This window comes from Salvia splendens, chromosome 1 (assembly GCF_004379255.2).
Source record: "Salvia splendens isolate huo1 chromosome 1, SspV2, whole genome shotgun sequence".
Taxonomy (NCBI): Eukaryota; Viridiplantae; Streptophyta; class Magnoliopsida; order Lamiales; family Lamiaceae; genus Salvia; species Salvia splendens.
This window is the reverse complement of record NC_056032.1, coordinates 45403704-45419095: the sequence shown is the minus strand read 5'-3', so window position 1 is coordinate 45419095 and position 15392 is coordinate 45403704. Positions and strand designations below refer to the sequence as shown.

Sequence of the window (15392 nt, the reverse complement as noted above, 5' to 3'; positions counted from 1 at the left end):
TTAGTTCCCCGTCGGCAGTTTGGATTAAACTTTTCGTAGCCTCATTAATCAATGAAAAATCATTTTTATCATATGTCATCGTATCTGTAGCCCCACAATCAAATATCCACCCACTCTCCTTAGGATCAGTTATACTTTGGGCCATAATGCAGCGGAAATTCTTTCTAGGGGTGCAAAGGGATTTGGGGTCACATATGATATTTCAGACAAATTTAGGGATGATTTTTGGTTTTTAACATGCTGGGGGCTAAATTGAGCACAACAATTCACACAGGGGGCAAATTCTACATTTTATACATGATGGGGTATTATTTTTGTATCATACACAATTTGAGGACCTGAATGCAAAAAATTTAGTGGATTAGGATTGTCAAACCCCAATCCGTTACCTCCATACGAGGCGGCGCTTCCTTTCCTCTCGGCAAACGCTGCTTCTCCGATCACGTCCGCCTCTCCACGTTTGCCGCCCCCACCTGTCCGAGAATCTCCATCTCCGTTCCTTCCCCGAGGGTTGGTGGCCTCGCGGTTGGCCCCTCCGGCTGGAAAAAGTCTACCGCCTCCACCTTCCTCCATCCCGATTGCTAATTGAGCTTTCGCCTACTGATTATCGTCCCACCAGTCGGGAAATCCAACCAAGAGGAAGCACGATTCTCTGGTATGCTTCTGTTTTCCACAATGGGAGCACCACATCTTTGATTTGTCCGGTTTGAATCCTATCCTGCGGTTGGGTCCGGTGGTGCGTGGCGGCGAGGGTTGATTGGGGCGTTGCTGAGGTTGATTTCGGGCAGCGAAACCGAGCCCTACTCCGCTCGATGATGAATCATCGTTTGTCACGCCAGTCGGGAGATCCGAGCTTGCTGCCGGTGGCATAATTTTGAGCTGGTTAGCCTCTCATTAGTCATTTCACTTGCCCATACTCGACTTCGGCTGAGGGCAGTGGTTGTTCCTTAAGGATATCTCACCGGATTCCGTCATATCTCTCATTCAATCCGGTTAGGAATTTGAACAACCGTCTTGTTCCGATGTATGTTCGAAACTGCCCGACTCATTTGTCGCAGCAATCGATTGGGCGATTTTCGCATCGATCTATCTCTATCCAAATTCCGTGGAGGCATCGCCAGTAAGTCTCGAGCCCTTGTTCTCCTTGCACTATCGTACTCGCTTTTTCCTCCAAATCGTACAACAGGTATGGATCAGAGGTGCTTGCGAAGGTGACGAACAAACTCTCCCATAAAGCCTGTGTGGTTTGGTGGTGCGCAAAGTCCATGGCGATATCAGTTTCGATATTGTCGACTATCCATGAGAATACGATCATGTCGGTTTCTTCCCATTTGGTATAGCCCTTCGTTCCCGGTTCCGGTGGTGCTGGTATGCCTGTGATGTGTCGATTTGCTCGTCTTCCTCCAATGGCTATCCTCATCAGTTTATGCCAGAGGGGATAGTTGTTCCCATTGAGCTTGACTGCCAGAGTAACTTGTTTACTCGTTCTCAATTTCGAATCATCTACGTATGGTTTCTCCTCTTCGTTGTCTGACATGTTTGTGTAGGTATGGATTCTGCCCTGTTTTTGGTCGGAGGTTTGAGGAAGGTATCGAACAATGATGAATCAATTTCTGAGTTCACCGATTGAGATCGAAAACCATGCCCTGATACCATATTGAAAGACTTGATTTTATTCATTCAACAACTTAACTTACAATGAGGAGCGGAGGCTGCCTAAATACACAAAGAATTATCTCTATACATGGTAAAGATTTGCCCTAGTATCAATTAGCATAAATACCAAGCATATCAATTTTGGTCCCTAATTGATTCCAAATTGATTTCTTTCCAACCGAAACTATAATTTACATGGTAGAAGCCTAGAAGTGAAAAGGTTAATATAACTGTTTTTAAGGATAGAAATGGACCTACGTTATCTAAGGTCGTAACAATTAAGACAGCAAAAATGGGACTACCATGTGAAGACATGAGAGGGAAAAGGCTATTAAGTACAACCACTTTCCACCTCTTATTTGTCAATACTTGAAAGCTCCTTCCAATTTTTTTTAGCATCTATGAACCTCAACTACCTAATTTATATTCATGCAATTTCAGAAATACTACGTTTTTGTATTTAAATAGGATCTAATGCAATGAAAAACTATAAAACACAATTAGTTTATGAGAGTGCAAACTCAAGTTGTTGAATTATTTATTCTTTTAGCCTGAAAAAGGAGCTTATATGGAGTATTTATTAAAACTAGTTTGACAGAAGATATATAGAGATTTTCTTTACCAAATGAGTTTTTCTTGTTTTCTTTAATTGTTTTATTCTCATCGGATTTGGGTTCAATGATTGGTGTGTGAAGCATGCCTATAACATTTCACATAAATAATGTTGAATTTTATGACTGACCATTTCCAGCTCAAGTTGTGATTGTGTGGGGAATCGTGTTATCATATTTTGTGTAAGATAGTGATTTCCACTTGAAAAAAGGGAGTATATTAGGCCATTAGCAGGCGCTATGCATTTTTATTTTATTTAAATATTTAAATAACTATAAAAATTAGGAAAAAATTTCATTTCATTTATAGAAATTAATACATTATAATACGAATTTAAAAAAATACGCAAACTCAGCGACGGCGGTTACGGGCTCATACTTCTTTAATCATGTCGTTCATCAGCTGAATATGGTCATGTTGGTTGCGCATTGTGGCCTATCTAGCTAGAACCTCATTGAAGCCCGTCCGGACAATGCTGAGAAAAAGGTAACGCGTCATTCTAAACCGACGGCGGAAAACAGTCTGTCCTCACCGTGGTTGATCGGCAAAATAGTCTGCAACCAGACGTTCGTGAGCTGCCGCGTGGTCGTGTCGGACAGACCTCCGACGTCGAATAGGCCTGTAGATCTGCTCCGCCGCCGCCGCAGCCTCCTCGCGCTGCATTTGGGCTAAGCATTCCGCCATGGCCTCTTCAACGGCTGCCTCTAAGGCTTCCGAGGTGGCCGAGGTCGAACTACCCGACTCCGAGGAGCTAGAACTAGTGGCGTCATCGTCGTGGTTCATTTTGATATTTGAGAGAGGTAGAAATGTGAGAGATGAGCGAAATGAGAGAGGTGAGATGTTCGTACGAACAAGTGAATGAGAAACGAGGTTTAAATAGCCATAAAAAACGCGTGACATCGTCCGCGACCATCGTCCGCCGATCCCGCAATGGGGCGCCCTACGTCGCGGACGATGCATCGAGCGGGGACGTAGGGCGCGGACGATGGCGGGCACCCACAATGTGGGCATTGTCCGCGCCCGAGGACGATGGACGCCATCGGACGCCCCATTGCGAGTGCCCTTAGTAGTGTAGATTAGTAGATACATAGTACAAACAGTCACTTCGTTCAAGTTAATAAAATAAATAGTAAAATATGAGTCCCATTTTTATATATTTTATCTGTAACATCGTCACACTAGCTCTATCTTATGATGCTAACTATGATCTTTTTATTGTATCCAACCTATGTTCTATTTTTGAATCCACTATAGAAGTGTAATAATTCAATTAAAATACTAGTACCAGGCATACTACTTCTGTTTTCGAAATAGTAGTAGTAATATTTAAAATCTTTTATTTTAAACTAGTTGAAGTATATATTAAAATATTGGGTCTTACATAAACATGCAACTGCGCATCCAAAATATTGTAAAAATAAATAAATAAATATATATAAACTTCTGATACGAAATAAAATGGATATTCTAACAAAATAATGTAACAATAGAACCATCAGCAATCAGCATGATTCAAATTGCATATAGCAAACTAAAAAGACAGGTACTTCATCAAACATAACGTTAGAAACAAACTACATCAAACGATCAAACAGTTCAAATGGTTGTTCATAATTACGACTGAAATCTAATTCCTAGCATACAAATCTAAATCAAATAGAAGCAATGTCACAAACGCATCACTATGGATCAAATTAAATCGATCTGGGGCAGTAATCCTCATTCCTTGGTGGCTTTGTTGATGAGGGATTTGTGAATGTGGGGAATCACACCACCACCGGCTATGGTTCCTTTGATGAGGGTGTCGAGCTCCTCATCTCCCCGGATCGCCAGCTGCAAGTGCCTTGGCGTTATCCTCTTCACTTTTAGATCTTTGCTGGCATTCCCAGCCAGCTCGAGCACTTCAGCAGTCAGATACTCGAGAATTGCAGCGGAGTAGACAGCTGCTGTGGCTCCAACTCTTCCGTTGGCATTGGTTCTCGACTTGAGGTGGCGATGAATCCTTCCCACGGGAAACTAGAAAGCAACAGACAGGAACAGAATTTGAAGCATTTGTGACTTGACAAGATAAACACACACTATTTGCCAACAAAATCAAAACTTTTCTACACAAGATCTCTCCCATAATCAATCTAAACATGAAAAGGCAACAACGAACGTGCCACCAAAGAAAGTAAATATGACAATATAATTAGCAAATAAGAGAAACTATAGTATATTAATAGAATATTATTCAGAAATAGGTGTGACTATGCAACCAATACCACGAACCCTTTCAATCCCACATGCCAAAGATGTGACCAGCAGAACTGTCTATTTAACCAAAGACAAAGGGCCTTACTAGTTACTATACTACTCATGGAGCACTTATATTCAACATACACCACAAATCATTAGCTGGGACATGAGCATACCAAGCAGCAACAATTAAACCAAAATACAATTGTGTGGCAACTGGAAAGTTATAGTTATGTTCCAACAACTGTGATGCATTGGATATATTATAGATGATTGTCGAAAGATTAATCAGTAATGAAACGCAGACTGTGGAAAGCTAACTTCAACGAAACAAGTATTTAAAATTCTAGTGAAATTGTGTCAATTATATGTTGGTTTTTATAAGTTTTCAGTTGTATTGAGCTGTATTTATACCTGGAGGCCAGCACGAGCTGACCGGGAAACAGGCCGCTTCTTGTCCTTATCCTTGTTGGCTGCTGCAGCTGCCATTGTCTTCCCTGCCACAAGCCCCTTTCCGCCTTTTCCAGCCATTTTAATCTCAATGCAGCTTAAGCTCTAACTTCATAAAGGCAAACAAATTAGACAGAACATCAATAAATACACAGTTCATCAACGATTCAACATAAAACAAATGACTAAACTAAACCAGGCACAAATAGCTCCCAATAACAAATATAGGGGCCAATTTTTCCTTGTATAAACGATGTTTCATCAAACCTTTACAAGAACCAAATCTCACTACTAATTGCTTATTCAAGAGATGTAAATTCTCAGTAACAATTAGTTAATCTTTTTATCATTTTATCCACACAACTAAATCTCAAGAAAAATCAAGGCTTAAAACAAATCTCTACAATCCTCTAGCTACTTTCAGTATTAAACTAGAAAAACATTCAAATCTTTTCTCAAAAACCTTCGCTTTTTCTGAACCCTCACAAATAATCGCTGTAAAAAACCAGAAAACAAACATAAATCTAATATACGTCCTGTTCTACAGCAGATCTGGTCAACTTAGGTGATAAAATCACTGATCCACAAACTAACAGAAACATCACCACAACTCAAGCACCAAACAGATCAAAACGACCATAGGAGAAAACAATTAACGATGTAACAAAGCATTACTACCTGAGAAATTAGAGAAAACAGCAGGAATGTTGTGTGCGTAAACAGTGAAGAGAGGAAATTTATTGCGTTTTTGTGAAGGTTTTTGAATATGGATCGAAATTTTGGCGGTTGCTTTTGGGTGGGAAAAAGCAATTTCGCAAGCCGGAAAATATTTCAATTTGGACGATTCTGCCCCTGTCCTAGCGTTGAAATTCAGCTTCTGTTGTTACAATTGGGCTCAGATGCGAGGTCTAGGCCCATGTCCTCGGCCCATCTCGATGTTGTTATTGCTTCGTGGCTTATTTGTGGTCTCGGATTTCAACTAAAACGACATCGCATTATAGATAACAAAATAACATCGTAGTACCTCATTAGGCCATCCACAATAGGAATAGCCCAGCCATAGCCTAGCCACAAACTCCTCCTGACACATCATCAACAATAAAAATCCTCCTGCCACATCATAAATAGCCCAGCCATAGCCTAGTCACATCATAAATAGCCCAGGCACATCATAAATAGCTCAGCCACATCAATAGCCACATCACTCAAAATTATATAAAACAAATAATTAACAATCACACAAAATACGCAATTTAATTTACGATACATATACGAGAAAATTCAATAATATTATTAAATTTTAAAAAGTACATTAATTAAAAAAAATTACATAATTAACAAAAAAAACTACTGCCGTGCAGTCCTCCGCGTCCATAACTCTTCAATTAAATCCTTTGGAGTCGAATATGAGCAAGTCGCGTATATATAGTGTTTCGGAAACAAAAAAAAATTAAAAATTCGCGCTAGGCGGTGCGCTAGGCGATCCGGACGCTGCAATAGCGCCTAGCGGATCGCCTAGCGCCACGGAACCGCCGAGCGCTAGGCGGTTTTTTTCGCGAAAATCGCTGGGCGGCTGCAATAGACCGCCTAGCGCCGGCGCTCGGCTAGGCGGTGCGCTAGGCGCTATTGTGGATGCTCTTAAAGAATTAAGAATTTGAAAATGACTCGATTTTAAAGTATAAGAGAAGCAAAAAAGAAAAGGTGGCTGAAAAATTGTTAGCAGAGAATATGACTCACCATAAGAAAAAAAATTACTCCATCCGTTCCTTCAAAGTTAAGTCATTTTTCAATTCATGAAAGTTCCTGCATAATTGAGTCATTTCCATATATGGTATAACTTTTTTCTCTTTCTTACTTTATTTTATTCTCTCTACTTAATTCACTTTATACTTTATTCTTTCTACCTTTTATTTTCTCTTACTTTTTTATCTATTTATTTAACACACCCACCATTTCTTTCTAAAACTCCGTATCGAAAAGTTTCACTTCAACTATAAAGAAACAGAGGGAGTACCAAGGATAAACATTGACTAATTTTGTAGGACGAACTAAAATGAAAAAACAAATTTTTTTATGAGCAAGTATTATTTTAAATTAAATAATTTTATTTGTTATAAAATCTTTTATATCGTTTTTTGTTTTTTTTCCTCATTTTTTCACTATCTTTTCATTCATATTTAATATAAATTTTATTCAACAAAAAAATTATTTAATCTAGCATAATACAATATTATTTTGCCGATTAAAACGTGACGTCGTTTTGGTCACATTAGTGTGAGTGATGAAACTTGCTTTATAAGTATGTTGCAAAATCATAACAAGCTATAGTCCAGTAGTTTATAAAATATTTTAAAATTAGTATGAAATATATGAATTTATAGAAGTTTAAGATTTTATATGCAATTTACCATTTTATAATAACCATTTTAGTTAAGCGAAAACTGTTATCATACAAATTGAAACATAAGGAGTATTAATTATACATATTTTTTACCAAAAGCTTATTTTATTATTTGTTTTTATCAATAACTTTAAATACTAAAATTTAAAACCCAATTGTATTTTATGATTGAAAATTGATTAGGAAAATCAAACCCTACACCCTCCCAAACAAAATAACGAGGCACATTTAAATTGAGTAAAAAATGGTAAGCATAATTGCTATTATGGCAGAAATCAGTATCAATTTACCTCGGTGTTAAATTTATTAATTAATACCAGTTAACCAAAATTTCCTTATCGGCCTGAATTTGAATTGTTTATTAATCAGAGATTTTCTATGGGAAATCGTTTGACTAAAATAAATTGGAAATGGTATGTACAATACGATTTGGATCCGAAAATTTAATGTTACAAATATAATGAAAACTAAATATATTCGTAGAACTGAATTTAAATATATTGGTAAAATGCTCGTAATGGAATTTAATGCTGTGATGTATTTTCATATTCAAAAAATACCCTCAAATAAAAACAATTCGCAGAAACAAATGAATTAATAACATAAATACAAATATGTAAACCTTACTGTATTAATCAAATCGAGTTATTAAGAAAAAAAAGTAAACAAAAAAACAAAGGAAAAATAATCCATTCATTACCGATAGTCTTGATAGTGATAAAAACAAATAAATTTTAATTTAAAATTAGTAAAATACGTTACATAGATAAAAAAGTGTTTGAATATTACTACTGAATAATGGAATCCATGTTACTAGAGAGAAATATTTTACAAAATGTGTAAATGTTATAGATAATCCCAAAAAAAAAGTGGACTAGTAGTATTAATTATGGACAATGAAATAAATTTCTGTAACGATCTGAGCAATTAATGTTTGATGATAAAATTATCGAGTCAACCGTGTTAATTTATTTAAGTATTAAAAAATCACTTTTTGTAGACAAACTAAAGTCGCTATTTGTCCGGAGCGCTTACTTCGCAGAGAGGAATTAAAATCGGATTGCTGTCGGGAGTTGTAAACGGGTGCGAAATAATCCTCTACTTTGCGGCCCACTGTAGTCCGTCACGGATCAAGAGAAGAAACTCTTCTTCCACTCTTCATCTTCACCTTCAACTTTCAAGATCCGAAATCCAGTTACAATTCAATTTCAACTCTTCAAATTTATCATTTTAATCTCGAGATCCCCCACCCTTGACCCCCTCTCTCTCTCCAAATCTCGAAAGCCACACGTTTTCCCCTTCGTTGTGATTGCTGTGGTGCGATTTATGCGCTTAACTGCACTGCATTTTGTGGATAGCTGCTTCTCCACGGATCAGATATGCCGGCGTTGAGTCCGGTTGCCGTTTTGGCGATTTTTCTCTCCTTTTTCGCATCTGTGTCGCTCTCTATTGAGAATTTCCGTCAAGCGTGAGTTTTCCTATTTTTCATTTTTTTTCCTGCATTTTCCAGAGTGTATTGGATTATGTGAATGTGTAGTTGTATAATTATTGATGTAGTGAACGTTTTTGCTCCTATGAACATTGGAAATGATTGTGCGTAATCGGGGGTTTTTTACCTTTGGCTGATTTTAGTTTCAATTTAAGCATTTGATGGAAAAGGCTTGTTTGATATTTTTGATGAGTTGGTTAGGAATATATTTACAATTTTGCAGTTGGGCGTAGTTTGCGGTACTCACTTCACGGGCAATAGAGTGTAGTATTGAAATTTAGCTTTGAAATATGTCACATTGAGCAAGACATGAATGGGAGAAAGTACGATGCCATAATAGTTATAAGGATTCTAGGATGAACTCCGTACCAATTAAGTTTAAGGTAGTATTTGATTTCTTTGAGATTGCTTGCATAATGTGTTTGTCGATGAATGGATGAGCTGGCTTTGAAGTCCTAAAGAAAATATATAGTGCAATTGGAGCTGGAGTGGATGCTTGCTTGGTAAAGAATTCCATTCTTTTTGTTAGCTGTGATTTTTTTAGCACTAGAAGAATGATAGTGTGCATGTGGCTCTGATTGTAATCTTTCCCGAGCTTAGAAAGGGCAGTAGAATCTACTAGAACTATTGACACAACTGTTCATTGTTGATAAACATAAGTTGTTTGCTGGTAATAACTAGACGAAACCGATAATAAAAATTGAATAAGGTAGCGTGTAATCTGCCATTATAATGGCCATCTGATTTTATTTGAACTGCTTTACGTGTTTCTTCCTCTGTTGTACATTTGCTTTGTTGGTTGCCTACTACTCTACCTAATCTATTTTGGGATTCTGATTTAGCATGCCGTAGTCGATCATCTTAGTGGCCAGTGTGCCTTATATCTATCTCTTCGTAGATTTGATATTTTCTCTATACAGGTTTCCTATCATAGAACCGGATCCTGGCCACACAAAACTACGCCTGTCAAGAGAAGGCCTGGAAGCAATTGAGAAAATCACCACACCTATAGCAGCTGTTGCTGTAAGGGATAGATTAATAAAGCCAGCATGTCAATTGCTACTCTATATTTTTATTTTTTCATGAGGAAGAGTCCAGTTCGTACCTTTTCAAAAGAACATAACAGAATTTGAAGCATTAGATTAGGAGGATAATAAATGTCCTCATGTTTAGAGCATCCACAATGGCGCTCCCGGCGGACGTCCGGCCAGCGTGCCGGAGTTCCGCGCGGGACGTCCGTCATTGTGCAACGGTGACGCGGATACGGACGTCCGCTGCGGACATCGGAGTTCCGCGGCGTTCCCGGGACGTCCGCCATTGCGTTGACTCCACGGACGTCCGCGCGGACGTCCCCGGTTATTTTATTATTATTTTTTCAAAAATTCGATAAATACGGCTCGTTGAACTTCATTTCATTCGCACCACTTGTATTAACGAGTATCTCTTTCTCTAAATAATGAGTATTTTTTTACATAAAGTGGTTGCAATTTCTCCGTATTTGTGTCGAAATTTTAATTCTGTAAATTGTTTAATTTGATGAATTTGTGAATTTTTTTTATTATTGTGGGAAGTCCGTCGGGATGTCCGCCACCGTGCAATGGGATGTCCTTATGACGTGGCAGTGCAGTGGGAAGTCCTTATGACGTGGCAGGAGGTGTTTTTGGGATGTCCGCGGGGATGCCCGCCGGGACATCCGCACCACTGTGGATGCTCTTAGCAATTTTCGTTGGCATTAGTAATGTTTTCCAAAACCCCACGTCCTTTTTTTGCTGACACAGTTTTATGTTGTATTTTCTAGGTCATTGGTCCATATCGGTCTGGGAAATCGTTTTTACTTAATCAGCTTCTCTCCCTATCATGCGATGAAGGTGCAGTTTAATAACCTTTGCATATTAAGTAATGCTGATCCATTGTAACTCTTTTTCCCTATTCCTGACTTTGAAGTAATAATTTGGCAGGTTTTGGTGTTGGGCACATGCGTGATACTAAAACCAAAGGTTTTTGCTACTGATTTTGAATCTTGGCCAGTACTAAATGGCATAATATATGAGTACGATTTATATGTGTGTTCAAATCATTGTATTGGTTTCCCTAGGTATTTGGGTGTGGGGTACTCCAGTTGAAGTGGATATCGATGGAGTTACGACTTCTGTTTTCTACCTTGATACAGAGGGTTTTGAAAGTGTAGGGAAGTCTAATGTGTATGATGACAGGTAAATTTCCAAATTACTTATATGTCTAGTGTGTTACTGATACCAAGTATGTTAGAAATGCTTCTGATTGATTAATATGGATTTCCATCACCTGCTCTGTAGGATTTTTGCCCTGGCAACTGTAATGAGTTCCGTGCTTATATATAATCTACCCGAGACGGTATGTTACTGTCATCCCTCTTGCAATCCCCTTCAGGAAGTACTTTTATGCAGATGATTGCAACTTTTATGATTAAAAAATATCTTGAAAGCACCCTGCTGCTGTGATATGGTATGGGGCTATAGAATGGGGTTGCATGGGCTTTTATTGGATAGGAAAAATAGTTTGAGGTAGCAAAAGGTTTATATAAATGCCTCACTCAAGTAGATTCACCGCCAGTTCTTTGCCCAGGTTGTATATTGATCAGGGATTTAATTTAACATAGAAGCTAAATTGCTCTAGAAGATTAATTGTATGGAAATTGCAAGTATAGATTATGCCTTGGTGATTGCAACGTTGAGAAAGGGCTGCTATGGCTTTTGCATGGTTTTACATACCTATAAATGTGTTGTTCTTCACTGCTACTGGCAGTGGTATTATTTAATATTTACCAAATATTAATGCACTTATTAGCTGCTTGGTATTTCTTTCTTAGATACGTGAGGCGGATATATCTAGATTATCATTTGCGGTGGAGCTTGCTGAAGAATTTTATGGAAGGTCCGTAATAGCGTGTAAATTTGAAGTTGCTAGTTCTTTCATAGCTCATATATTTTTGTGGTTAATTTTTGTTTGCCATTTCTACCTAGTTCATTTTTCCTGATACACTTTTTTTTTGTTTTATTTCTGTTTCTGGAAAATGAACATGATGAACAGAGTCAAGGTGATACTCTTGTTTCAAACTAATTTTCCTTTGAACACACAAAAACACACACATTTATGCATACAGATAATAATGCTTAGAGTTGAATTTTGTAAATTTTCTTTTTATTGCAGGGGCAAGATGTGGCTTTTGAACCGGCTAAGTTATTATGGTTAATCCAGCGTGATTTTCTACGTAAGTGTACAAATACCCTAATCTACTTGCTTATCCTACTATTATTATAGTCCACAGTCAAGTCACATTCAAGACCCTTAGTTTTTGGTAATATAGCTGCTGTGTTTCCTTTTCCTATCTTTTAATCCTTGTTAATATTTCTTATGTGAAATTCATATTTGGGAACTTCAGAAGGGAAGTCGGTGCAAGAAATGGTTGATGAGGCTCTGCGTCGAGTCCCTAATGCAAATGGTTTGTTTTTCAATCTGAAAATTGTCTTTGCCTCTTTGCCGTGTATTAGAAAAAGTTACATTGATTGCAAATCTAACTGTGGGGGATTTTCTTTGAGCAGAGGACAAGAATATTGATCAGGTATGTCAAATCTCTAGATTCTTCTTTTATCATTAGCATGGTGTGTTCTGATGCTCAAAATGGCTTAATATAATATTTTTGATCATTGCTTTCAGGTCAACCAGATTCGTGAGTCATTGGCTGTCATGGGTGATAATAGCACGGCCTTTAGCTTACCTCAGGTTTGTGGTTATACTTTCAAGTGTCACAGCTCTTCTTTTCTGATAGAGAAGATTGTGATTGCTGCTGGAATTGAACATAAGACAGGAAAGCATAGAATAGATAGAATGATATAGACAAAAGAACATAGAAAATAAAAGATAACTGTCCTCCTAAGAGGCCACTACTCGGAACAGCTAATGCTAAACTTATCTATATTTCTGAACAACTAAATCCTAGGATCTAAAGATAATGGACTGCTGGGAACAATCTGCCATCCTGCAGGAACGACCCCTATCATTTCATTTTGGTAGTGGTTGTTTAATACTGATGTAAAATCCTAACCGTACCCTGTTTTACAGCCCCATCTCCAGCGCACAAAGCTCTGTGATATGAGGGATGATGAACTTGAGCCTATTTATGTAAAGAAGAGGGACCAGTTGAAGGCAGTCGTTTCTTCTATAATCCGGCCAAAGATTGTCCAGGGTAATACACTCAATGGCAAGGAATTTGTATCTTTCCTGAAGCAGGTGCAATCTTCTACTCCTTTCTGGCGTTTGTTCAGTTTCGCATGACAACTCGTGTAGCTTCTTGTTATTTTATTTTCTGTTCCTGTCCAAAATATTGAAATATAATGATTATAATCTATTCTATTGATCATAGAGATTAAGGATGATCAAATTACCCTTTCTAGTTTAGTGGACTTTTAAGACATCGTCTAAACTTCTTGGTGAAGGAATTGTTAATTACCCTGTGAATTCACATGTGCGAAACTTTTCTAGCTTTCTTCCGTTCCTTATAGATAAATTTGTGTTCCAGATTCTTGAGGCACTAAATAAAGGGGAGATTCCATCAACAGGCTCGCTCGTGGAGGTCTTCAATAAGGGTATTCTGGAGCGTTGTTTGAAACTATATAATGGTCACATGGCTGTTTTGAGTTTCCCGACAACGGAGATGTCTCTTCAACAAACTCATAAAGATGCCAAATCTGCATCTCTTGTGGCATTTGATGAGCAACATTTTGGGCATCATCATGCAAAGCGATCAGCCGAGCAGTTGGTGGAGGAGATTGAGAAGGTACGGACTTAAGAACAGTAGCTTTCCTCCTAGTGTTGTTGGAATCTCTCTGCTTATCCATAGGTCTATGCAGGTGTACAAGAACTTTGTTCTAATCAATGAATATCAATCCTCAAAGTTGTGTGAGGGTCTGTATACTTCATGCGAGGAAAAAATGGATCAACTTCAAGTACTCAGACTCCCATCTATGGCTAAATTTAATGCAGGATTCAACCAGTGTAACCAGAGTTTTGAACACGACTGTGTTGGACCATCTAAAACCAAGTACGAGATGCGAATGTCGAAGGTCCGTGACACTCTATCTAATACTGGTTATGTAAACTTTTTATTCCCTAGAATTCTGTCAGATTGGGTGAAGGTACAATTAAACAGAAACTGATCAATGATAGATTTGGCTCATTCCTATGTTTGGCTTGCTGAACTCTCCTTGTTGAGGGTTTCCTGAATCTCCTCCCGTTAGATAAAATCTCCGTTTTGACATCTATGAGTAGTGCATATTTTTATAAATTTTTATTCACCTTTACCTGCCGTTATCTCAAGACCATATATATTTGAATGCAGATGTTGGGGAAAGCAAAATCTCTCTTTATCAAGGAATACAACCAAAGGCTCTTTAATTGGTTGGTGGCCTTCTCGCTGGTCATGGTGGTGGTGGGTCGATTCATCGTGAAGTTCATTTTGATCGAGTTGGGAGCATGGGTACTTTTTATATTCTTAGAGGTGTATACACGAATGTTCTGGTCCTCAGAATCTCTTTACTACAACCCCGTGTGGCATGGTATTGTGAAGACTTGGGAAACTTTGGTCTACAGTCCTGTCCTCGATTTAGACAGGTAATTACGATCCTGTGCTGTATGTTACTACGTATGTTTTGTGTTTTACGAGGCAAGTAGGGATTTTTGTTCTTGAGTTGATAACCCGACAAGTTGAAAGTTGCAAAACCAATATTCGTTTGATAAAAAAAACTTCTAATTGTGCATGTATTGTTCTACAGATGGGTGATTCCCCTTGTAGTCATAGCCGGGATACTGTTGCTTTACTGGCGGTGTTATGGGAGGAGGAAACACGGTTCTCGTTGGATGTTACCATTGTATGCCAATCAGAAAGATGAACGAAGATCAGAGTGAAACATACATATATGGTGGTGCAACACAGCCATCCCATTAATCGGCCTCAGGTGCTTTTCATTTTTTATATACGAGCACTCGTGGTTTTCGTGTCCACATACATATATACACCAACTAACCCGGAGGGGATTCAAGGCAGATCTGCTTGATCTTGGATTCTTGGTGTTGTAACAACGAAATGTACAAATGGTATTTTCCTTCGAGTACAGTTCGGATTTTTTTATATGTCACAGGTTCACTTTTACGGTGTTAGATAGCTCGTTTCGAACGTTTAACCATGGATTTGTTTTCGAGCCTGAACAGAAAGAAAGGTTTGAGGCAAGAACGGCTACAGATTTGTTGTTACAGAAAGCACAACTATATGTGCTTTGTAGCAGTTTGTTTGGTCATTTTGTTTCATGTGATGGATTATGCTTCACTATAGATTTGTCGATATTCATTTTGTTAATGTAGTGATAAAAATAAATAGCTATTGAGAAAGAGGGTTCGTACAATATAAGTAGATCAATAAGCATGTGAGAGGAAAAAGGGTTAGTGTATAATAGTAAATCTCAATTTTATACAATAGTTCTACAAAAATATATTGAATATGAGTTGAATGAG

General features: G+C 38.0%; 2 protein-coding genes across 3 annotated transcripts; one reads left to right on the top strand and one right to left on the bottom strand.

Moving 5' to 3' along the window:
- Positions 1-3749: 3749 nt before the first annotated feature.
- Positions 3750-5767, bottom strand: LOC121801991 (probable histone H2A variant 3). 2 transcript variants are annotated; one of them, XM_042201497.1, is made up of 3 exons: positions 5635-5767; positions 4921-5061; positions 3750-4284 (listed from the first exon to the last, which is right to left on the bottom strand). In XM_042201497.1, the coding sequence occupies exons 2-3, from the start codon at positions 5035-5037 to the stop codon at positions 3988-3990; spliced, it is 414 nt and encodes a 137-aa protein (XP_042057431.1). In that variant the 5' UTR covers positions 5038-5061; positions 5635-5767; the 3' UTR covers positions 3750-3987. The 2 variants fall into 2 exon arrangements, with proteins under 2 accessions (XP_042057431.1, XP_042057439.1); XM_042201505.1 differs by having other exon boundaries at positions 4921-5065; positions 5635-5731.
- A 2671-nt stretch (positions 5768-8438) lies between these two features.
- On the top strand, positions 8439-15269 carry LOC121755531 (guanylate-binding protein 4-like). Its single transcript, XM_042150838.1, has 17 exons — positions 8439-8825; positions 9767-9869; positions 10645-10714; positions 10805-10843; positions 10942-11059; positions 11162-11219; positions 11695-11759; positions 11916-11922; positions 12036-12096; positions 12268-12327; positions 12428-12447; positions 12543-12608; positions 12948-13115; positions 13405-13662; positions 13736-13948; positions 14224-14495; positions 14657-15269. The coding sequence occupies exons 1-17, from the start codon at positions 8737-8739 to the stop codon at positions 14787-14789; spliced, it is 1800 nt and encodes a 599-aa protein (XP_042006772.1). The 5' UTR covers positions 8439-8736; the 3' UTR covers positions 14790-15269.
- The last annotated feature ends 123 nt before the right edge of the window (positions 15270-15392 follow it).

What these genes read in the sequence shown, in the direction of transcription:
- LOC121755531 (XM_042150838.1), top strand. Translation starts at nt 8,737, where the DNA reads ATGCCGGCGTTGAGTCCGGTTGCCGTTTTGGCGATTTTTCTCTCCTTT. An exon ending in GCGTGATACTAAAACCAAAG is followed by an intron (nt 10,844 to 10,941) that starts GTTTTTGCTACT and finishes TGGTTTCCCTAG; the next exon opens with GTATTTGGGTGTGGGGTACT. An exon ending in TCGAGTCCCTAATGCAAATG is followed by an intron (nt 12,328 to 12,427) that starts GTTTGTTTTTCA and finishes TTCTTTGAGCAG; the next exon opens with AGGACAAGAATATTGATCAG.
- LOC121801991 (XM_042201497.1), bottom strand. Translation starts at nt 5,037, where the DNA reads ATGGCTGGAAAAGGCGGAAAGGGGCTTGTGGCAGGGAAGACAATGGCA. An exon ending in CAGCTCGTGCTGGCCTCCAG is followed by an intron (nt 4,285 to 4,920) that starts GTATAAATACAG and finishes GTTGCTTTCTAG; the next exon opens with TTTCCCGTGGGAAGGATTCA.